Genomic DNA, 23,747 nt, shown 5'->3' on the forward strand with positions numbered 1-23,747 from the left:
GTACAGACACTATTGTGTCCATTTCTTATAGGAAAAAATTAGAATTCTGTCTGGTAAGTTTATGTTGTATAAGCACTGCAAACTGCAGCTGGTCTGTTTTGGAAACAATGAAGCAGGAAGGAAGAATTCACTTTGAACCAAACCAGTCCTAGGTCCTTCTGCTGATCATCTTCTGAAGAGAAACACAAAACTCAGGATTTTCTAAACAGAGGGAGATTTCCATTATGCCAGGCTACTCAGAATTTTATTTCAACGTGGATCATGGATATCTCGAAGGACTGGTCCGAGGCTTTAAAGCTGGAATCTTGAAGGCTTCTGACTATGTCAACCTAGCACAGTGCGAAACCCTGGAAGGTGAGTTGGGTTAAATTGAAGCTCAGTATTACGGCTTTTGAAAATTATGTTATTGTTTCTCTTGTTTAAAGAGAGGAAAGCATCCTTATCTTGGCATTAGATTAAACTTCGATAAAAGAATGTTGGATATGTCACTGAAATGAGTGAAATTAAAACCTGGGATTATCTTTCAAAGAGATCTTTAGAACTCAGCTAAGATAGAGGCAGAAATCATCTTGAGGTTTTCAGCTTTTCAGATATGCTATGACTTCCACCAGAACTGTGTTGCTGTTACGCAATTCTAATAATAATGAGGATGCACACTTCTATGATAATAGCCTAATATTTAATTATACAAATAGCCAGCTGCATTAAGACATTAACTGAAACAAGCAGAACTAGAATTTTGGGCCTATGTTTTTGTATTCACAACCACAGAGCAGACTGAGATAGACAATTACTCTGTTAAAAGTTTAGGATGTCTTGAGGCTACAACAGATTTGTACATTTAGAAGTACATGTAGGAGAGCCAGTGTGGTTTAGTGGTTAAGGCTCCGGGCTAGAAACCAGGAGGCTGTGAGTTCTAGTCCCACCTTAGGCATGAAAACCGGATGGGTGACCTTGGGCCAGTCCCTCTCTCTCAGCCCAACTTACCTCACAGGGTTGTTGTTGTGGGGAAATAGGAGGAGGAAGGAGTATTAGGTATGTTTGCCACCTTGAGTTATTTATAAAAATAATAAATGGATAGAAAATAAATAAATAAATAAATGTAGGAGAAGTACAGAATGTACCTCAAACATCTTTTGTATTAAAAGAGTGAAGAGAAAAATTGATTGATTCTCTGATTTTCAGTTCACTTTAGTTCTGATTTTCAGATTGCTTTAGCTGTTACTAGTGGGAATCTTAACAGAGAAAGCAAAAACAGTACCTATTAATTGGTAAGGGGTGGCCTGTTTTACTCTATAAAATCTTTATATTATAAAGAAGGGGAAAGCATTGATAATCTTCAGACATTAGACAGTGATGGGGGAGAGGCAAAGGTATATCTGAGATGCAACAACTTCCTTCTATACCAGATGAACTTCTATCATACATTTTTAGCTTGGTTCATAAATTAGAAAAAGACTGTAAAGAAGTGAATCTTTATTTTAAATGCCTCTAATTTCTACCCATTAGACACTCAAACCAGCAAACAATTAAAAACAAGACAAAATATAAAATATTATTATCGTTAGGTAGACTATATGCTGCCTGGCAAGAAGGTGGGAAGATGATGGTTTAAAACTAACAGGTCACATGATTATTAACGGATTCAAAGGGCCTGGCTAAAGTTAATGATTTTGGTACCTTTGTGAGATGGAAAGAATGGGGAATAGCATTCCGGAGTTTGTGTTCCACAGCTGGTGAGAGTTCTTTTTTAGTCCACTAACATATTTTGGATATCTGGCATAGAAACCACTGAGTTATTTGGACAGCTTTCAGGGTCTTTGGTTTAAGGATTAGATGCTTTTATTATGCTTGATTGTCTTGCTTTAAGCTGTTTTTATATTCACATCATTAACTGCCAAAAATCTTACTGTGTGTGATTATGTCCCTCCAAATCCCACTTTTGAGGCCTTGTTGCCATTTCTGACAGCAGAAGCTGAAAACTGATGGAATAGCTTGCTGCAATATTTACGTAGGAAACGCTCTATCTATCCCCTAAAATAGGCTTAATAAAGTTTTTAAAGTAGCAAACAAACTCTTTCCTTGTCCAAGAACCCTCCTCTATAAAATCCTGCCCCTACTCATTCTGCAACTTTTCACCACCCACTGTGGCCCTTGACCACCCAAGAAAAAGTTAATTATGGCTCTTGGCCATCAAAAGATTGCCCATTCTTGAACTCAAAAATAATGATAGGTTTAAGTAAAACCCAATGACCTTCTTCCTAAGCAAAGAACAACGTGAATATTTCACATCACCACAAGATAAACATTTTAAAAAATGGATGGAAATAAAATGATTGTATTTAACAGCTATTGGTGGGCTGCATTCAACACTTCCAAAGAAGAAGAGAAGAGAATAAATGATCTATATGATCCATAGATGAAGGCAAAGCAATCCCAGAATAATTCACACAAATGTAACAGCAGAAAACGGGGAGCTACAAATGTAGGAATTGCTAATAATTTCTTCCATGTGATCATGTGCATGACTAAAAATTATAAGAGATGAACTGTGCATGTGATATTTATCCATTATATTCAATTTCCAATGCAATTAGAGTCACATGAATTACAGCAAAATACTCATGTTTTGAGGTCATTAAAGGATATTTGGGGACCCAGATCTCTGAATTCTTCAGGGTGGTCTGAGAGGTGATTACCTCCAGGTAAATCTTGCAGCTAGAGTTTCATCTATGTACCTTTTGTATCTAAAAAAGAAAAGAAAAATAAGGGAGCAGAATGTGCAGGGCTGGATGCCTCTGATTATTTAACATCCCACCCTTTTACTGCTTGCACAGCTATAATCTTCACAATGTTTTACCAACAGATCACTGTTTTTAATTCTGCAGACCTTTGTTTAACATACAAACCCTCATTAGTTTATACTGGCAGGCTTTAGCCTAAGCAGATATAGAGTGGCTACTAGATCTAGCCTTGAAAGATCTGGATGATCCTAGAGGTCAGTAAAGACATTCAGAAAACTTGTCGCTGTCATCCATGGCTGTCCGGATATCTCCAGCACAGATCTAGTAGCCCAATCTCTTCATACATCTCCAACTCCACCTTCACCTCTGAGGCATTCTACTTGGATGGATTACACTATATTTTTCTGGTTTATTTAGTATACAATTATTCTCTCTCTCTTTCTACTACTAAAATGAGCCTCAAAAGCTTTTGATTTCTCTCAGAAAAATGTACACAAACAAACAACAACCATTGTTGCGAGAATGATAGTAAGGAGCTTGAGCTTTTAGCCTCACTGTTACTGAATGAGGAAGTTACTGCTTCTGGAATTGGGGAAGTTAGTTTCTGGAAATTATGTAGGAATCGGTAGCCCTAAGAAATAATAGAGGGCATGCAGGTTGTTATTGCCTACTGCCTTCCTGAAGCCTAAAAGTCTTGAAAACATATTAGTTAACTTGCACTCATAGGGTACTTTGCAAGAAAACTTCACTTATAGTCAATGTTGGTGCATAGTGTGCTTACTACATGATAAAAATGGTGTGTGACTCAACATCACAGCAACTTTACAGTACTTTGCCTTGGTCTTGTTACATCTACAGTTTGGATTGACGCATTTCTTTGGACTAGATCTCCCTACTTGGTTGCTTTTGATCTGTACAGCTGCAAGTTTTTAAAAAATCAGATGCTTGTAGTTTTCAGAATGTCCCTATAAAATCTGCCATGAAATTCCCACTGCTCAGGGAATGAATGGGTAGTGAAACTGTAGCAAAAATAATAATAAAATAAAATAATGTTTATAAAACAAAACAATTGCCCCATACCTGATGTCTGGATTTTTATCGGTTTGCCCTTTAATGGCAAATATAATTTCATATAATTCTGGGATATTGGGAACAAATAAAGGAGTTGATTCCTGCAGTTCAATCCCCTGGAGCAGGCTGGAGATCTGCCCTTGATCATTTTGTGGCAAGCAGGGGCTAATCTCCCAAAAGGGAGTTAAGATAAGTAAGTGGATGGTACAGAAACTGCATTTAACTGAAATTGAAATTTAACTCAATGTCAACTAGAATTAAATTATTTAAATTTGGTAAATTATATATTTAATCTGGGCTTCCAGATGTGAGCTGTGCATTTCCAGATAATCATTAGATGATACCAGAGTTAGGCTTTCTCATTGCTGCCATCTAGTGGCAGCTTAGATCTGATAGCCCTATTTTTGGGAATGGTTCTAGGTTACCCAAAGTTTCTACAGCTGTAAATTGTGAATTGCTGGCTTACACAAACAATAACATCTCTATCTGGTTTTCTTTAGCTAGGATCCGGGCTTGTTGTGGTGTTGCAAACTAAAATCTGGGGCCAAGAGCACATTCTGTTTTCAGATTTTGGCTTTTTCAGGAGAGAGTAGCATGCCAAATAAATTATTTATTTACATTTACCTGATGGTAGGAGGAATCAAGTGGAGTGATTTGGTTATACATTCTCTTATTTCTGACTTACTCTTTTATGCTTTTGAGGTCAAAAGAAACTATTGTTTGCCCCAATTGTGGTTTAGAAAGCAGCTTCAAACTTTAATTTCAGATCCTGGTTTGTAATCTCTAAACAAATTATGATGTGTAGCCAGATTGGAGATTAAAAGCAACCATAGGAACATTCACACTCTGGAATGCTCCCCCCACCCTGAGATGCCCACTATACCACCTTTTAAGTGCCTGTTGAAAATACATTCTTCACTTAGGCCTTCCCAATATAAATGTTGGAAAATGTTCTTCCCCACCTTTTTTAATGAATATGTTACATTTGTTATTGAATGAGGTATTATATTATTTTAGGATATTATGATTATTATTATTAACTGCTTTGAGATGCTTTGGCTTAGGAAGTGGTAAAAAATAAAATAAATATTGCGTGTATATACATGTATTTGTCAATGAAACAGGAAATCAGTATGATTTGTCACTTACTTTGTTTTTTTGAAGACAATAACTTTATTTTTATTATCCTTTCAATTCTCTTTTAGACCTAAAGTTACATTTGCAAACCACAGATTATGGAAACTTCTTGGCCAATGAAACTGGCCCCCTCACCGTCTCTACAATTGATGACAAACTAAAAGTCAAACTACTGACAGAATTTCAATATTTTAGAAATCATGCCTTTGAGCCACTTTCAACATTTCTAAATTATGTAACGTAAGTGAAGTTACTTCCTGAAATGATTGTGCTAGTCAGCAATGGACGGGAGCTCAAATCAATATCTTTGTAATATTGAAAATTAATATTTGGTTAAAAACTAGAAATTATAGTTTTACATAGCAGCTCCTAGGCCAAGCTGCCTGATCTTTAATGGCTGAACATGATCAGACCTGGTGAATACATGGGCAGGAAAGCATTAGGAAATCATAGGGCTGTGGATTAGATTGGGACACTGAAAGAAACATCCCAAGAGATCATGACAAACCCCTTCAGTCTGTTGCCAAAAAGCAACATGGACATATTCATCTAGTCATCAGAAGTTGAACACAATTCAAGGAAGACTTTTATCTTATAAATTATAAATAAAACAACTATCTCATGCATACACATTCTTAAATATGTTGTTACTATTTAAATATTAGTCATGAAAATGCCCATGTTATGCCTGCCAAATTGCTACATAAACTGTGCCTTCCTGGCTAGGTAGCTTCACATCATTGGAATAGCCAAGCAAAATAAAGTATGTTTCCATCTGGCTTCAGAAATATTAGTTTTACTCATATGCCAATTTAATATATGGAGTTATATTATCAATAAACATTTAGCAATACAACATTTTTATGCTGCCATGCAATTACTAAGTAGTCTTCTGTATGTCTTTGCTGTCATCTAGTAGTCTTTTGGATTTCTTCAGACCAACTATGGTAGCCCTATTTAAAATCTGAAACAGAATTGCAACCACATTTTTTACTAGAAATTGTTTCCCCCCCCCCCTGTTGTTGCAGCAATATTTCTCAGTAGGAAAGATGAGTCATAATAATGGCAGAAGGTTTTTCACCTTGTTGGCCTTTCTTTCTTTCAACTGGTTATAATTTCATATCATAGAAGCACAGAGATAGAAGATACCTTGACAATCATCCTGCTCAGTGCAGGATCCACTAGAATATCTCTGAGAGATGACCACCTAGCCTCCGTTTGAAAATTTCCAGCAAAAGCAAACTTACCACTTTGTGTGGCTTCATGTTCCATTGGCTGACAGCTCATATAAACAGGAAGTCCTAGCCTGTACCTATTTTCCTGTAGTATGATTTAGTTTTCAGAAGTGGTTTAAAAAGCATTGTGAAGTAGACTGAGCTCAAACTGAGACTGTTCAATGAATGCTGAATGCAGATCATTGTAAAAACCTGGCATCTTTAGGCAGCAACCCAGACAATCCTGAGTAATGGAATGATCGCTATTGTTATCATCATCAGCACCATCACCCCCCACCACCACTACCATCTTTATCATCATTTCTTGTATTCTGAGTAGTATCAGGTGGCTGGATCTCACTTTCATTTAAATTTCTCATGAAGCTCCTATCCTAGGGTTTGTGGGCAAATTCAAATGCAGGGACATCCAATCACCCAGCACTTCTTGGAGCACTGACCATAACACTGACCATTGCTCTCACTCTCCAGGTCAGTGTTTCTCAACCTTGGCAACTTTAAGATGGGTGGACTTCAACTCCCAGAATTCTCCAGTCAGCATGCTGGCTGGAAAATTCTGGAAATTGAAATCCACCCAACTTAAAGTTGTCAAGGTTGAGAAGCACTGCTGTAGACAGCATGCTAGTAAGCAGTGTGAACAAGCCTTACTACTGTATATGCCATATAAGCATTCACATGGTTGCCTTAGCCTTTACCTTGGCAGTTGTAACAAGAACTCAACAGGGGCTAAAGGACGACAAATCTCCTCTTTCATGCCAGGCATTGGCACTGTGGATTGAACTAGACATGCCAGTGATACTTGATCGCTGCATTGCTGTGATGTTCTGGGTACCTGATACAGTGCTTTTACATAATAGAAGGTGATGGCCTAATTAGGGAATATTACACTTAGCTAACCAAGTAGAACAGTATTCAATACATGTGGGGCCTAAGCAGGGATGTTGATATTTATAGTCATTATTAATGTTTACTGTTCCATTTTAAATTGAGTTAAATTATTTTAATATGTTGTGTTATTATTATCTTGGAGATATTAATTTTTGGAACACTTATTTACTATTGTTTTGTATCATCGCTGTAAACTGCTCCAAGCCCTTGGAGATTATGCAAGTATACTAATTAATTAATTAATTAATTAATGGTTTGCATCTAAAAATTAAAGATGCAAATGCTAGGCCAACTGACATTGTTCATATTTCATTTGGCAAAGTTGCTTTGAGATGCTAGCATCCTGGAGACTAAGTAGAGTCAGCCTTGGTAAGTACTTGAATGGAGAACTATCTAGCAATTCCAGGGCTGTTAGCTAGACTGGGAAGTAAATAAAACCCAGCCACGTTGTTGAAGAAGAGGGAAAGGAAAAACATTTCCATAATACTGCCAAGAAATCTGCCTGGATGCAATCACCAAGCTCAATTCAGGGTGCCTTTATCTTAGATTTTTATTATGAGTCATGCTTGGGGTGATGTTGTGCACCCTGTGCACCCACAAGAATTCTTGACAATCTGGGAAGAGACTTCTAAAACCTCTGACTGGTTTCTTTATGTGTTTGTTTATTTAACTTAACAAATCCAGAGGTGAAGCCAATTCCTTCTAGAAACTTCTCCTTCAAAAATAGTGTGACTGATTTTATCGTAAGTAACACATTTCCCTTAGGCAGCTAATTTGGGATCTCATAAAAGAGCAATCATGTGTTAGCTATGTTCCTTACTGCTGCAACTTTACAACATTGAGGACTTTTTTTTTGCCTCAAGTGTCAGAATAACTGACTGACTTTGAGTAACATACACTTAGATTGGAGACTGGGAGCCATCTTTCATGATCTCTCAGGCAACAATATGTCTTAGTCTGTCTTCTGAATTGCCACCAGTGCTTTGGGGTCTCTTTGTTCAATCTCAGCTTGCTGTCAAGGAAGAGTTACCTAGGACTTGTTGTAACCCCCTTCTGATTCTGTCAAAGCAAAATCTGTCACAATTCTAATATATATGGAAAATTAACATTATATTCTTATGCAAGTGATAACATTTGTGCCCACTTTTAAGGAAATAATATTTATAGCAAATGATTCCCATAGTTTCTGTTGTTGTTGTTGTAACAGTCTACACAATCTGAATAATTTTAAATAGTAATGAAGCATGTTAAGCAACTTTGTTCAAGTTCCACTAAAAAAAAACCTGCTTTCCAAAATATGTATTTTATGTTAAAGAGAATGATCTAATTCTCATCCAAGGACAAACAATAGAAATTACTTAGCATAATTTAATACATTAACGTGGAGACACAAAAGATTCTTACAAGCTATTCATTAGTAATGGATTTTTTTTTTCCTGATCTGCAGTAAATATACTGTATATACTTTTTTTTCCTTTATGCCTTCGAGTCAGTGTTGACTCCTGGCAACTGTCTGGACTAGTCCCTGCAGTTTTCTTGGCAAGATTTTCTGAAGAGGTTTGCCATTGACTCTTTCCTAGGACTGAGAGAGAGGGACTGGCCCAAGGACACCCAGCTGGCTTTGTGTCTAAGGCAGGACTAGAACTCCTGGTCTCCCAGTTTCTAGCCTGATGCCTTAACCACTACACCAAAATTCATTCATACGTCAAAATACTTACCTTTTAACTCTATATAATACCATTGTAATATTAGATTTCCTTCTTTGTTTGAAGCAATGTTTCTTTTTACTCAACCATTAATTCCTGATTTTGGTTGGAGTTGATTTAGTGCCTGAACCAATTAATTAATTGCTGTGTTTTATCATTCCGAATTAGAAGCATAACTTATTGATTACTGCAAACAACTCTGCAAGAGGCTGCCTTGGATGACAACCCAGAAGCTAACACTGGTGTAAAATGCTGTACAATTCAAAGTGTTGTTTTTAATGTATAAAGCCCTTTATGGTTTGGCACATGGATACTTGCAGGACTACCTGATTCAAGTTGAACAGTTCCATCCAGTGAATTTCCCTGAGTTGTAATGTCTGTCCCCAGAAAGAAATCAGGGGAAAGCGGCATGGTGTTTCTTGGTACATGCTCTATCTCTGTCGAATATCCCACCCCTGGAAATGTGGATGGTGCCCTCCCCGACAATATTAGGAAGGCAGTCAAAGCAGAGCCTTTAAGGGCTATTCTATGCATTTTAATATTTGCTTGTTGGGGTGCCAGTGTAGGTTGGAATTTGTGTCCTACTTTAGTGGGAATCGAGTTTATGTGTATTCTTGTAACTGCTGAGAATCTGTGGGGAGTTAGCAGTATACAAATACCACAAATAAATAAATGGATTTCAACTGATAATTCATTTCTTAGAATGTTATATTTAAATCCCTGACATCATCATTCTGACTTTCTTGTTTCCTGTAAAAAAGGGAGATTCTATGTAAGTCTTCTCTATAAAATCTATGCATTAAACTTTAAGAGAAAAATATATTTAACCCAAAAGACATATCTCCCAGTGAAGAAGTCTGAAGGGCAGAGATGTGTCTTCAAACACATTGCTATGTGACTTATTAATAAGAGTCAGTAGTGTGTGTCTCCTGTTCATCAATGTAAAGTACTGTCAGCTCAGCTGCCATGGTCAGGGTTGGTAAGAGTTGCGATCCAAAATATTTGGATGATATAAGTTTGAAAAAGGCTGATGGAGAGATGAAGAAGAATGAGGATCACATAATCCACATGCTCATAATGGAATGTGAAAAGAGTTGGACCTCCTCCAACTCCCAATGTGCAACAGTGTGCAAGATAGATTCCTTTTAGATGTTATTGTCACTTTGTCTAATGTAGCATGGTCTTTGGAAGAAATCCTTATTTCCATTTTACCATATGATCCCTGCTAAGAGGGAAATTGAAGTTCTGCTACAAAGCCCAAGATATTATATTTAACATTAACATTAACCAGATGCTTGGATTTTAAAGTGTTTTTTTCCAGAGAATCAAGAAATCCTTTGATTGATGTTATCCTGTCGCACTAGATACAGCTATATGATTGATAATGTGATTCTCCTCATTACTGGTACGCTGCGCCAAAGACCCATAGATGAATTGGTTCTTAAATGCCATCCTTTGGGCAACTTTGAGCAAATGGAAGCTGTCAGCATTGCTCCAAACCCTGCAGAGCTCTTCAACGCAATCTTGGTGGACACGCCATTAGGTATGTTATGTAGTCTTTTCGTAGGTCTCTATCTATGCTCTCATGGGAGAGAAAGTTTCCTGTTATATGTGTCTTCTTCCCTTGGAAGAACATGTGGCCTATCAAAGTGAACATGGCCTCTCATTACAATATTGTGATATACTCGGTGATTACTGTTCACATTTTGTTTTAGCACTGGGAAGGCATAAATATTATATAGTTTCTATACATCCTTTAGCTAAGCAGATTGCATGCTATACTGCTCTGTATGAATATTTGCTTTTCTATGTATTTATTTCATTAGATTAAATCAGTTAACAGAAGAAAAATACATACAATAGTATTAATACTATAATGTAGTCCCAAAATTAATACTAAGGAAAAGAAAATAAAAGAAGGGGAAAGTGGAAAAAAAGGAAAAACAGCCTGGAAAAGTATGTTTTCAACCAAAAAATCCATGATGGTATTGCAGAATGTCTTCTTCCTTGACCCTTTATCACAATAGCCAATTAAACAAAAACACCTACATATATATCAGCCGTCCATTGCTGCAGATTAGGTACATTTCTTCTTTCCATGTTGTATGATGATTCTTTTCACCAACACCATGCCTGAAAAAAAATAGAAAATTCTTACTGTCTTGATTAATTCCAAATTTTAGGGAGGCAGCCAAGAGAAACAGATGCCTCTTTAACCCAGAGTAATTGATCCAGCAATAATAAAACAACTCCAAACCATACGAGGTAATATTCCAACTCCTGAGTTGCATCTCCAACAGCAAGGGGATTGCAACCAGTCCTTACTGAACATTCTCTGGAACATCCAATATGTAGAAAGCCCTTTGGGAGGTTGATTTACTAACCTCATAAACACCTAATTACACATTATTTAAAGTGCCCCTTCACAGTTTATTTAGACAGGACATTCAAACTTATTATTCCAAAGGCTGTGTCAGTTGGTTATTTCAGTTTCATCAACTTCCTCTAACAGCCATATTAAAGGCTTTCTAAGCTGCCAAAGATACTTAGATTCTGTCTGAGTCAGAGACTTTGCAAGGCTCATGTGGCTGCTTTCAAAGCCATTCAAAGCAGCTTCTCCATGTACATGTGTGATGCACAGCCATGTTACTTTGCTGGCTGTCCCAGTGGAAGTGGCATGCATGCTCAGGGAACATTTAAAGCAGCCATGACCTTTGCAAAGGATGAGAGTCCTTTAATGCTTCAAAGAGAAATACTTTGTGTTTACATGTGAAGTACCTCTTTGCAAAATGCCTCTCTTGAATGCTTTGCATCTTCCTGAAGAAAAAACCTGATCTTAAGTGTCATTAGTGCGATACACAGTGGGATTTGGGAAGAGCAAAGCAATAGCTATGTATCCTCCTTCAAATCTCTCTTGTCACATAATGATTAAGGCAGAAGGGTGAGATAATATGGATTTTTCTTTTCTTCCTTACTCCCTCTCTAGTCATGCAGGGGTTTGAACACTTCCAGCATTTCCTATAGCGCCATCATTTGAGGTGATAATTTGGTTCTTTGTGCAAAAGGGGGACATACATATTTGAAATGAATTACATATTTGTAAATAGATCTCTGTGTAAGTGAACCAAAGCTGCCTTCAACTGAGTCAGATCATTATAGTCTTCTCCAAAAAAGGGCAGCCTTCTCATATGAGGAACTTCTCCCAGAATCCAAGCTAGCGTGGTTATTGCTGAAAATTCTCAGAATTAAAAACCATACACCCGGAGGTTGTAGACTGAGAAAGTAATCTAACAACAATGGTTCTCCAAGGTTTCAGTTCTGACAGATCAGTCACTGAACATGAGATCTTTGCATATAAAACTTATGGCCTGTTATTGAACTATCACTTTTCCTAACCCATTTATGATAAAAGCCAGCATTTCAGAATGCTCTGGATTTCTCAAAGACAAGTGCATACAGTCCCTGTATCTGGAATTGGCATTGTGTTGCCAAAACCCTAGCCCTTATAAAACTCATCACTTTTCTTGTAACAGCATCATCATCATCAACAACAATAAGAGCCAGCCATAGCTATCTAGTATTTCAGGGTGGAATCCCAGGAAGGTATAGCTAGCATTTACCATTTTAATTTTGCCACAATTCTTCTGGGAATTTAGCATCAACATTGCTCTATAATCATGTTACTTTACCTATTTCCTCTCCTATTTTTTTTACAGTTAGAAAACTGCTTAGCATTTGGACATGTTTTTAAAAATGTAATACATGGACATTTCTGAAACTTGGTCTATACTTTAAATATTATTGTTTACAGCTGATTTTTTTCAAGATTGTGTATCTGAAAATGACCTGGATGAAATGAATATTGAACTCATGCGCAACAAACTGTACAAGGTAAACCCCACTTGGATTCTATTGGATTCTGTTGTGTATAGAAATCTGTGCAAATTAAGACTGTTAAAATAAGTGGCAGATGTATCCCTGATATTAACTAAATACAGATTAAAAAACTGAGTGTGAATAAGATGGGTGTACACGTTACTGGCCATGAAAAAAAAGCAAAGGTGCTTAGTGACTTCAGTTCTATTTCTTGGTATTATCTGTCACATGCAAAGCCATTCTGTTCAAGTATAGGATTCAACATGTAGAATTTAGGCAGGTTCTGATGCAAAGGACATATGGAGGAGATAGAAGGAATATAAATCTTCTGACTACTCTATAACATTTAAATGGAAGCTTTCAAATCTCTGTTGTCCAGCATGCAAACAATAACTGTACATCAGAGGACTGCACATCTAACTATGCAGAAGGTATCAATAGCCCCCTGGGTGCTAATCTATGCAGGTTTGCCACACATAAGACCCTTTTGGTTTAGTGAACCTATATTTTTGCATGAGATTGCAAGAGTCATCCCGATACATTTTGCTGTGCATGACAGAGAACAAAGTAATACTTCCTCTCTCCTCACCATCCCATCCAAGTTGATTCAACTGGCTATACCAGTGCTTTTCAACCTTGGCAACTTTAAGATGGGTGGACTTCAACTTCCACAATTCTCCAGCCAGCATGCTGGCTGGGGAATTCTGGGTGTTCCACCTATCTTAGGCTGCCAAGGTTGAAAAGCACTGGGCTACACACTGTTCTTTTAACACTAGATGACTCCTCCACAGTAGAAGCAGCTTTAGGGCTCAAGAGGATAAGCTGTCCACATAAAGCTCTGTTTTCTAACATTTGACTGCCCCTCCCATGCCCTAGCATCACTCTGTCTAATGTTAGAGCTAACCCTTAGGGCTGCTGTTACAAGAAGTACTACCAGCTGATACTGAAACTGACTCAGCAATATTTTTGCTGAAGTTAAGCAGAAACCAAGATTTTCCAATTCAGTTTCCCTGTTAATATTGATCTTATTCAATATAGTTTGGGATGATATTCAGATAGGCTAGAGTAGCAGGCAGAGAACAGATCCCCTGCCTCATTGCAGTACATTTTCTGAGAACATGTAAATATGCTCTCAGAATTCCCAGCCCAGCCCTGGTTCCAACAGGATTCCTACTTTACATATTGCTAATTCTAGTCTCCAGAGGATAGGCAGAAATTTGCAAATCTGAGACATAGATGTGGAGGGAATTAGATTATCCTTACCCCTATACCTTGCATCTCAACATCATACCCAGGGTTGCTAATAGCAATCAAGTCAAATCAAATGAAACACATAGAAAACAACCCAGAGGATGCATCCAGTCCTCCTCAGTGTCTTGCTTGTACAAAAACTTACATGGGTTATACTCTGCAAGTTTAATGGTGGAGGAAATACTTTGCTTTCTTTCTGCAGTGAATAATATGATGTTATTCATATTTTTCATATCATCAAAATTAATAACTCCAGTTAAATCTTATTTGTGATGTTTCAAAGAGGTTTTTTTTAAAATGAATGTCATTTTCTGTCCCATTCTGTAGTCTTATCTTGAGGCCTTTTATTCATTCTGCAAAAAACAAGGTGGCACTACAGCAGATATAATGTGCCCTATTTTAGAGGTAAGAAAAGTTTAATCTGTCTTTGTTAGATCAAATCCTATCACCATAGCCATCATCTGAAAATGGGTCTGCTATGTCTCCAGCACTAGTGTGGCTAGGCCATTTGCAGCTTCTTTCACAGTTTTTTAGTGGTCCTCTTGACTGCCTTTCACTTAAGCTGTTCTCTTGAGAGGGTAAAATATGAAAAATCCACCTTGCCTGATATTTTTCCTTCCACAGTATTAAAGATAAAATCATAAGAACTGTCAATCAACTCACAATAGTTATGCATTAAACTTCACTGTCATAAAAGGCCTTTCATTAGCCATTATTCAGCTCTTTTACCAGGGGTTTTTCCCCACTTGTGCTACCCATGGCACAAACATCCCCTGGCACCATCTTTTTTTCTTGCCATGTCCCCTGGACATTGCCTTCATCTCATTGCCAGCCAATGAACAAGACAGATTTCAGCTGACCTTAAATATAGGGAAAGGCCTTAGGATTTGAGGAATTATATTCTAATAAATTAGGTTCTTTTAAAACTATTTAAACTATTTTCATATTCCTTTTCTGAAAATAATATAACAGTTCATTAAAAAAAGGAAAGGCAGGTTGCATTCAGAAAAGTCATGGAATCCAGTGGTAATAAGCTACAGTAAACTTCTTTGCCCCCCTGAAGTTGATGAATTAAGTTTGCTAAGTGGCAAAAAAAAAAGTTTTTTTTTGATTGATATAAAATACCTACTTTGGGACTAGTTTCACAATCTGTGCTAAGCCATATAAACCATAGTTTGCAAGTCACAGTGCCAGGGTTCAACACAATCAAACAATTTATTACATTTCTAAACTGTCCCAATCTTTCTAATTGTAGGTATTGTACAGGAGCAAATAAAAAACCAAATATCTCAGTTTAAAAACAATACAACAATCAGTCCAAAAATAATAAATAAATAATATCTGAGTGCTTCAATTATCATGGAGTCCAAAGGGCTACTGATACAGAATGGTTTTAAGAGCTTTCCTGAATCAGAGGAGGGCAGGAGACTATTCAGGGTCAGCATATTCCACAATATGAGAGCTCCTACCATAAAAACTGCCTTCTAGTCCATGCCTCCTTAATTTCCCGTGACAGTGGACCCCTTGGCACTCCTACACTTCATGTTTGAACCAGATGGGAAGAATCATGCTGTCACGGTTGTTCCCTAACAACCATGCCATGCTGTATAGGCTTTTATAGATAATAACCAACATTTGAACTAGGCCCAGAAGCATACTGGTAGCCAATGCAGTGACTTCAACATGGGTGTAATTCTGCAATGCCCTGACTAGGAATCTGACTGTCGCATTTTGTACCAGTTGTAGCATCTGAGAGTCTTCAAAAGCAACTCCACATAAACCATGTTGTAGTAATCCAATTGTGAGGTGATCAGGAAGTGAACTACTGTGGCCAAAGCATCCTGAGTCAGGTAGGGCCACACCAAAGCAATCCCCAGCCAAGGCCTTCATCTGCTATTCAAGTAGTACACTTGAGTCCAAGTTATAGACTAGGGGGACTATGATCCCATCAAGAACAATTGCCAGCACTAATGTTACCATATAGACGTGCTTGCTATGGTATAGTCTGAGATGTTGTTGCTCCCCATTTAGACCCTAACAGCCTCCAGGCACCAGTTCTTGGCATCTACAACATCTCTAGCTTGGCCATGGTACAGGTATAATGTCATTAGCAATTTGATGGCCGCTTACCCCAAACCAATGGATGACCTCTTCCAGTGACTTCATGTAGATGTTGAGTAACATGGACTAACCATGACAAGGAAAGGACTAAGTCCTGTGGCATTCCTGTGGCATCATCTTCTCACCAGGGAGTTGAGGCAGTGACAAAATTGCAAACAACGTATCTGTTTGGAACAATGTGTAAAAAATGCATACACATTTTTATGTTTTTTAAAATTTCAAACTTGTATTGGAATGGGTTTTGTTGTTTATTTGTTTAGTCGCTTCCGACTCTTCGTGACTTCATGGACCAGCCCATGCCAGAGCTTCCTGTTGGTCGTCAACACCCCCAGCTTACTGGCATGTGAAATAAGTGCCACTGTTCAATAGTTTGAACATTCTTTAGTGTTTCCCTTTTTTGGTATGGGGATATAAGTTGATTTTTTCCAGTCTGATGGCCATTCTTGTGTTTTCCAAATTTGCTGGCATATAGCATGCATTACCTTGAAAGCATCATCTTGCAAGATTTTGAACAGTTCAGCTAGGATACCGTCGTCTCCTGCTGCCTTGTTGTTAGCAATGCTTCTTAAGGCCCACTCAACCTCACACCTCAGGATGTCTGGCTCTAGCTCACTGACCACACCATCAGAGCTATCCCCGATATTGTTATCCTTCCTATACAGGTCTTCCGTATATTCTTGCCACCTTTTCTTGATCTCTTCTTCTTCTGTTAGGTCCTTGCCATCTTTGTTTTTGATCATATCCATTTTTTGCCTGGAATTTACCTCCGATGTTTCTAATTTTCTGGAAGAGGTCTCTTGTCCTTCCTATTCTATTGTCTTCTTCCACTTCCGCACATTGCTTGTTTAAAAATAATTCCTTGTCTCTTCTGGCTAACCTCTGGAATTTTGCATTTAATTGGGCATATCTCCCCCTATCACTGTTGCCTTTTGCTTTCCTTCTTTCTTGGGCTACTTCTAATGTCTCAGCAGACAGCCATTTTGCCTTCTTGGTTTTCTCTTTCTTTGGGATGTATTTTGTTGCCACCTCCTGAACAATGTTGTGAACTTCTGTCCATAGTTCTTCCAGGACCCTGTCTACTAAGTCCAGTCCCTTAAATCGATTCTTCACCTCTACTGCATATTCCTGAGGAATATTAGTGAGCTCATATCTAGCTGATCTGTGGGTCTTCCCTAATCTCTTTAGTCTGATCCTAAATTGTGCAGTAAGAAGTTCATGATCTGAACTACAGTCAGCTCCAGGTCTTGTTTTTACTGACTGTATAGATGTCTGCCACCTTTGGCTGCAAAGGATGTAGTCAATCTGATTTCGGTGTTGTCCATCTGGTGAAGTCCATGTATGAAGCCGTCTCTTAGGTTGTTGGAAGAGAGTGTTTGTTATGCAGAGTGATTGTCTTGGCAAAATTCTATCAGCCTATGTCCTGCTTCGTTTTGTTCTCCCAGGCCATGCTTACCTGTAATTCCAGGTGTCATTTGACTGCCCACCTTAGCATTCCAGTCTCCTGTGATGAAAATAACATCTCTTTTAGGCGTGTTGTCCAGTAGGTGCTGCAGATCCTCATAGAACTGCTCTACTTCAGCTTCTTCAGCATCTGTGGTTGGGGCGTATATTTGGATCACTGTGATGTTAGATGGCTTGCCCTGAATTCGAAATGAGATCATTCTATCATTTTTTGGATTGTATCCAAGCACTGCTTTCGCCGCTTTACTATTAATTATGAAGGCTACTCCATTTCTTCTGTGGTCCTCTTGTCCACAGTAGTAGATCTGATGGTCATTTGATGTGAAGTGGCCCATTCCAGTCCATTTCAGTTCACTGACACCCAAAATGTCTATCTTTAATCTTGACATCTCACCAATAACCACATCCAATTTGCCCTGGCTCATAGATCTTACATTCCAGATTCCAATGGTGTGTTGATCCTTAGAACATCGGATTCACCATTCACCACCAGCACCATCGGCCGATAGCTGTCCTTTTGGCTTTGAGCTAGCTACATCATCCCGCCTGGGGCTAGTTGAACTCATCCTCTGTTCCTCCCCAGTAGCATTTTGACCATCTTCCGACCTGGGAGTCTCATCTTCCGATGGTATACCGACATATCTCTGGTTGTACTGATCCATTTAGTTTTCACGGCAAGAATACTGGGGTGGGTTGCCATTACCTTTCCAGGGATTGCATTTAGTCTGACCTCTCTGTCATAACCTTCCCGTCTTGGGTGGCCCTTCACAGTTTAGTTCATGGCATCACTGAGGTGCTCAAGCTCCAGCACCACGACAAGGTAATGATCCTTTGCTGAAGTGGAATGGGACTAAAAAGAACTTATGAATGGAAAAATGAGAAATTGAGAACAATCAAAACTGAGAAATTGAGAATAATCAGAAATGACAGATTTGAAAAACTGAGAAACTGAGGAAAACCAAAACTGATCAGCAATCTATAGCTGGGACTCTTACTTCCTTCTCTTACAGTTTTGTTGACACACCACTCCTTGGCACAAGCAGACAGAATTAAAGACTGCATAAAGAGTGATTCACTTCTGTAGTACACAACTTAGTGGTCTTTTTTTTAAAAAAGTAAGATTTGAAATATTGCCAAAAATCTGGCTATTTCTGCACAGTACTAATCTTGTTTGTGCTCTTTCAGTTCCCCCTCTGGAATATGTTACATTATTAGGAAATAATGTGAGCTCCCAATTGGGCGGAAAACGTGTTTGCTTAACTTTTATCTTATTAATAAAGGACAAAAAGCTTAATCAAGTTAAAGATCTTATAATAGTTTCCTATCAACACTGCCAAAAGACAGAGAGGATTTCAGTGGATTACTAATGCTATGCATAGCAGTTACACATCCATGAATTATTTTTAAAAAAATATTTAAAACTGTTACATGTTTTGCTTCATTCAGTTTGAAGCTGACCGGCGGGCATTTATCATCACCATTAATTCATTTGGAACTGAACTAAGTAAAGAGGACAGACAGAAGCTGTATCCAACTTGTGGGAGACTGCATCCAGAAGGCTTAGATATGCTTGCCAAGGCTGAGGATTATGAGCAAGTGAAGGGTGTGGCAGACTACTATGCTGTATGTAATTTCCAAATTGTGTCTGATAAAAGCATGCTCTATCTACAATACTCTGCGGTATACACTGGCAAATTAAAAAAAAAAGAAACTTAAATACTGCATGTGCCAGATTCTAAACAAAGCAAATGACTAGCACTCAACCTGCTTTATTAAAGGAAATGCATGGAGCTCTACCCAAAGGAGATTGCTGTTTCCATTCTGTACAGGTCCCTGCTGGTCTTGGCTGATTGAGATATGAAATATGATTGTTCTGAAAGAATGACTGCTGATGACACAGCTGATGCTATAAGGGCATTACTTTATAATCGGGGGGGCAGCATTGGGGGGGGGATCAAGAGCATCAAAATGGTGGGTGCAACTGGGTGACTGAAGCCCCTTCCCTTTTTAATGTGCATTACATGAATTGCATGCATGAAAAAAAGGGACAGGATTTTGATTGCCGGTTGTGTCTGCATTTTGATGCTGTTGACCTTCCCTGCAAACACCACTGAGTGTCATAGGGTTATTGCATTGGTAATGGGGAAATATAGGGGGGAGTGTTACACACACCACTTTAAGCTATTGAGTGAAAGGTGAAATATAATTCTGCTAAAGTTTCCAGAGCCCTGACCCATTGAGAAGCCCACTGATAACCTCTGCCACCAACTTGATTTTTTCTTGCTAAGTAATAACTCCAGGCTATCTTTCTTTCCCAGTTCTCATGCCAAACAGGAATTGACACCAAAATCCAATTTCTATTAGCAGTCTGTCTAGGGTCCTAGGTTGGAGGGTAATTAAAAAATGAGGATAGGTGCCCTGCTATGGGACTGTCTTCTCCCAGTTGTTTCTACCCATCCAATTTGGTCCAGCCAGTTGGGCATTCTATGGGTCCCATCAGCCAAGGAATGTTGGCTTCTCTGCCATAGCGCCTGCCCTCTGGAACATTCTTCCTTCAGAGATCAGGATGACCCTGACCCCGTTGGCCTTCCATAAGGCTGTGAAGACCTGGTAATGTGCCCGGGTTTGTTAAGAGCCCCCGAGTTTGTTAAGGGCCCCATTTCTTGGCGATATTACATCTATAGCATTTGTTTACTCAGCAACCATATATATTTATTTTGTATTGTTTAAATTGTTTTATTATTATTTTTTATGATTGTATGCCACTGAGAGTCACTTGTTGGGATGGGCAGCTATAGAAATCAAATAAATAAATAAATAAAATACACACTGCCTTCTAGCTCAACCAGTTGTTGAACACTTAGAGCCCTGTTATAAGAGACAGTTATTTGAACAAAATATTAGAATACTATGTGTAATAGCCTCAAAGAAAAGAAATCTCTATTCCCTGGAAAGTATGCTTTCCCATAAGGCTTCATTTTTCTTTTCTGATCTCTCAAATTATTTAATAAAATGGTGCAATAAAGATACAGCCACAAGACAAATTCATTTCACATGGCTGTATTTCTCTGCTGCTGTATGTGCAATGGGAGGCGCTGAAGGTTACACATGACACTAAGCCAGGTTATTCATCATAATTTCTTGAATAAATCAAAACTGGTTGAGATCTCATAACACCCTGGCCATAAGCCATAGTTTGTTCATTATGTTGGCTGGATTTATGCAGTCTACTAAGCCAAAACCAAACCAAGCATACTATGGCTTAGAATGATGTGTGAACCCAGTCCATGTGATGGTGATGTTATCTTGCCATAAAAGATTCATTGTACACACATTATACTGAGTCAGCCCATCAATCCACCTGGTTGGATTTTGTTTACCATTACTGAACAGCAGCTCTGCTTGGCGATATTAGGACTGAATCCAAGATCTTCTGTATACAAACCACATGCATTGTCACTGAGTGATGGCCTCCATAAACTCTCCCTGAAGCAGTATTTTAGGGAAGGGCAGAGGGAAAGAGAGAGGGAGGGAGCATGCTTTGCAATTCATAAGACATACAAAGTAGAACTATGCACTGAAGAGCTGACTTACCAAGATCACTTATAAACAAAAAGAAGCAATTTATGAATGTTTCACAGTATATTTGGTGGCTGTTTGTGCTTTCAGGAATACAGGGCTTGCTTTGAAGTGGTTGGAGGTGGTACAGGTGACAAAACGTTAGAAGATGCTTTTTTTGAGCTTGAGGTAAGATTTGATTCTCCTCTCAAACGCTGTCTTCCCAAACTCTTTCCTTTCAATGTACTCTGAGACACTTTATTTTGAGGTCCTCTCAACAGATATATGTGCTGTGGATGCACCCAAGGCTAGGAAAAGACCTCAAAAAGGCTTCCTAGATTAGTGGGTTGGAAGAGATGCATTGCAAAGTGCCCTCCACGTGGCCCTAATGTGACTGACAGAACAGGTTGCTTGCTCATTTGGTTTTCTTCCCTGAGAGCTCAATTTATTTTATTTTAAATTTTGAGAATCGACTGAGACACGAAGGGTTTGAGATCGCTGTAATCATGTGTGAAAGTTCACGTTTCAAGTATATAATAAAAAGTCGTAATACTAACATTTCATTTCTTTAATTTAAGTACATTAAACCCTTAATGTAACACCTACCCTTTAAACATCTTTTGATGCACCATCCTTTTTTGAGTGTATATGCCACTCAAAGGTTGGTGTGGACTTTGTTCTAAGGTTCACAAACTCTCTTGCTTCTAATAAAGAAGGATAATTATTTCTCTTAACCTTTGTGATCAGTGGCATCCACCTTGGCTTCTTTCGTCAGAATGATGAAAGCAGCATCAGAGTGTCATACCACAAATTACACCCCTTTGGGGCACGTGTAATGTCATGATGTGTGTAGAAAAGCGGTGGGACCTGTGACACAATGCCACAATGCTGCTTTTGACAGTCTGCCCCTTCTTGCCCATTCTGTGGATGCTGCTGTTTTTGATGTTTATTTATTTATTATTTATTTATTTATCACATTTTTATCACCGCCCATCTCCCCCACATGGGGGACCCTGGGTGGTTCACAATAAAATGTGAACAGATGTTCCTGTGAGCTATTTAAAATATTGCCACAAATGCTCAGATATGGTTAAACTTCAGCCCAGCTTTTACTGAGCAAACCAAAGGGAAAAATTCATTTAGAAATATTGTGATTTGTAAAGCCCTTTTGAATTCTGGAGAAAGATAGACAGTTATATAGTTATAGTTAACTAGTCATCCTTTAAAAAAAAACTAATTAAATGCATTTCTTCTTTGCACAGGTAAAAATGAATGTGCTGGCATTCAACAGTCAGTTTCATTTTGGCGTCTTTTATTCCTATGTTAAACTGAAAGAACAAGAAAGCAGAAATATTGTATGGATTGCTGAGTGCATTTCCCAAAGGCACAGAACAAAGATTAACAACTACATCCCTATATTCTAAATTGGTTGTTAGTGATGCCTGTTGTCATCTATTAAGCGTTCTTTACTAAATTGTTCCTCATACTACGAAAAAAAATCTGTTTGCATATTTGGCCCTCAGGAAGTGGTTGTCCTAGAAAGTAACATTTGGTTGTTCCCATATGTTCAGGCTGTTCCAATGAAACAACTCAAGACATGATTTGAGCAATTTTCAGTCACCATATTACAACAAAAGTAAGGTGAATACAAAGGCTTGTGATTAGGATGTTCAAATATCCTATTTTATAAAAGGCAATCATCTACTTAAAGGGTTGTCAAAGATGTTTTTCTTTATAAAGGCAAGCTCTATTTGAAGGGATTTCCAGGTCACATATGACTTAAAGTTTAAAGAATCAGTTGAGATAGTACTTCAAACTGGAGATAGTACTTCAAATTGGAGATGCTTGTGAATAATTAGCAGCTGGAGTAGGGGTTTCTGCAGGGTGTGGTAAAAAAATTCAAACTGGTGGCTGCAATGGTGCAACTGAACCTCCACCTATTTTAATGTGTGTCATACATGTGAAGCACATAATAAACAGGTGGAGCTTCAATCACACCATTGTGTCTGCCATATTGACTTTTTTGACTGCACCCTATGGACATCCCTCAGTTGGAGAGTAAGCAAAGGCACATAAGTCACCTGGTCATAGCCTTCCACACTTTGGCAAGATGGATGTCATTTCTATTTATGTCACAGTAATTATTTTTAGACCTGCCTTTATTTTATGCAAGATTGTGCCAAATTTGATCCTCTTTGGGGTTCATGTTTGTGTTGCCACCCAAGAGTTGTGATAACACTGTGGAAAACTTGCTACCTCCTTAATGAGCAACACAAAAAAATTATCAATTTAGTGTAACAACTGCAGTATGTAATAATTTTAAGCAGTCAGATTGATTAACCTCTGATGACTAAATTAGGTTAAATGGGCCCCTTTTTTATGGAATGATGCAACTAGGACTCAAAAGCTACATCACAAAGCAGTAATATTTAATGGGATAGTTCTGCTTATTGCTGGATTCCTTTGGGGAATTGTGTCTTTAATATGCATAGTATACATAAATTTCAGATTATAGTGATTCTAGATTTCTTTGGGTTTTCTGTAGCAAAAAGAAATGCCCCCAATTTGATCCAGAGATCTTTTTGAATACATATAAAGAAACCTATCCTCTAATAATAACTCTTGTGAAAGGGAAGGGATACTTGGCATTAGTGCCTTCCCATTATTTACTAATGGGTGGGTATGCTTAATTAAGCTATGAG

General features: G+C 38.2%; 1 protein-coding gene across 1 annotated transcript; it reads left to right on the plus strand.

Moving 5' to 3' along the window:
* The first annotated feature begins 55 nt into the window (after window positions 1-55).
* Window positions 56-23,747, plus strand: ATP6V0D2 (ATPase H+ transporting V0 subunit d2). The gene is made up of 8 exons (XM_063300257.1): window positions 56-354; window positions 5,021-5,192; window positions 10,143-10,321; window positions 12,590-12,669; window positions 14,233-14,310; window positions 18,934-19,110; window positions 21,157-21,234; window positions 22,308-23,747. Exons 1-8 carry the CDS (start codon window positions 225-227, stop codon window positions 22,467-22,469), a joined length of 1,056 nt encoding a protein of 351 aa, XP_063156327.1. The 5' UTR covers window positions 56-224; the 3' UTR covers window positions 22,470-23,747.

The sequence above is a fragment of the Candoia aspera genome, chromosome 3 (assembly GCF_035149785.1).
Source record: "Candoia aspera isolate rCanAsp1 chromosome 3, rCanAsp1.hap2, whole genome shotgun sequence".
NCBI classification, from domain to species: domain Eukaryota; kingdom Metazoa; phylum Chordata; class Lepidosauria; order Squamata; family Boidae; genus Candoia; species Candoia aspera.

What these genes read in the sequence shown, in the direction of transcription:
- ATP6V0D2 (XM_063300257.1), top strand. Translation starts at nt 225, where the DNA reads ATGCCAGGCTACTCAGAATTTTATTTCAACGTGGATCATGGATATCTC. An exon ending in TAATGTGCCCTATTTTAGAG is followed by an intron (nt 14,311 to 18,933) that starts GTAAGAAAAGTT and finishes TGCTTCATTCAG; the next exon opens with TTTGAAGCTGACCGGCGGGC. An exon ending in ATGCTTTTTTTGAGCTTGAG is followed by an intron (nt 21,235 to 22,307) that starts GTAAGATTTGAT and finishes TTCTTTGCACAG; the next exon opens with GTAAAAATGAATGTGCTGGC.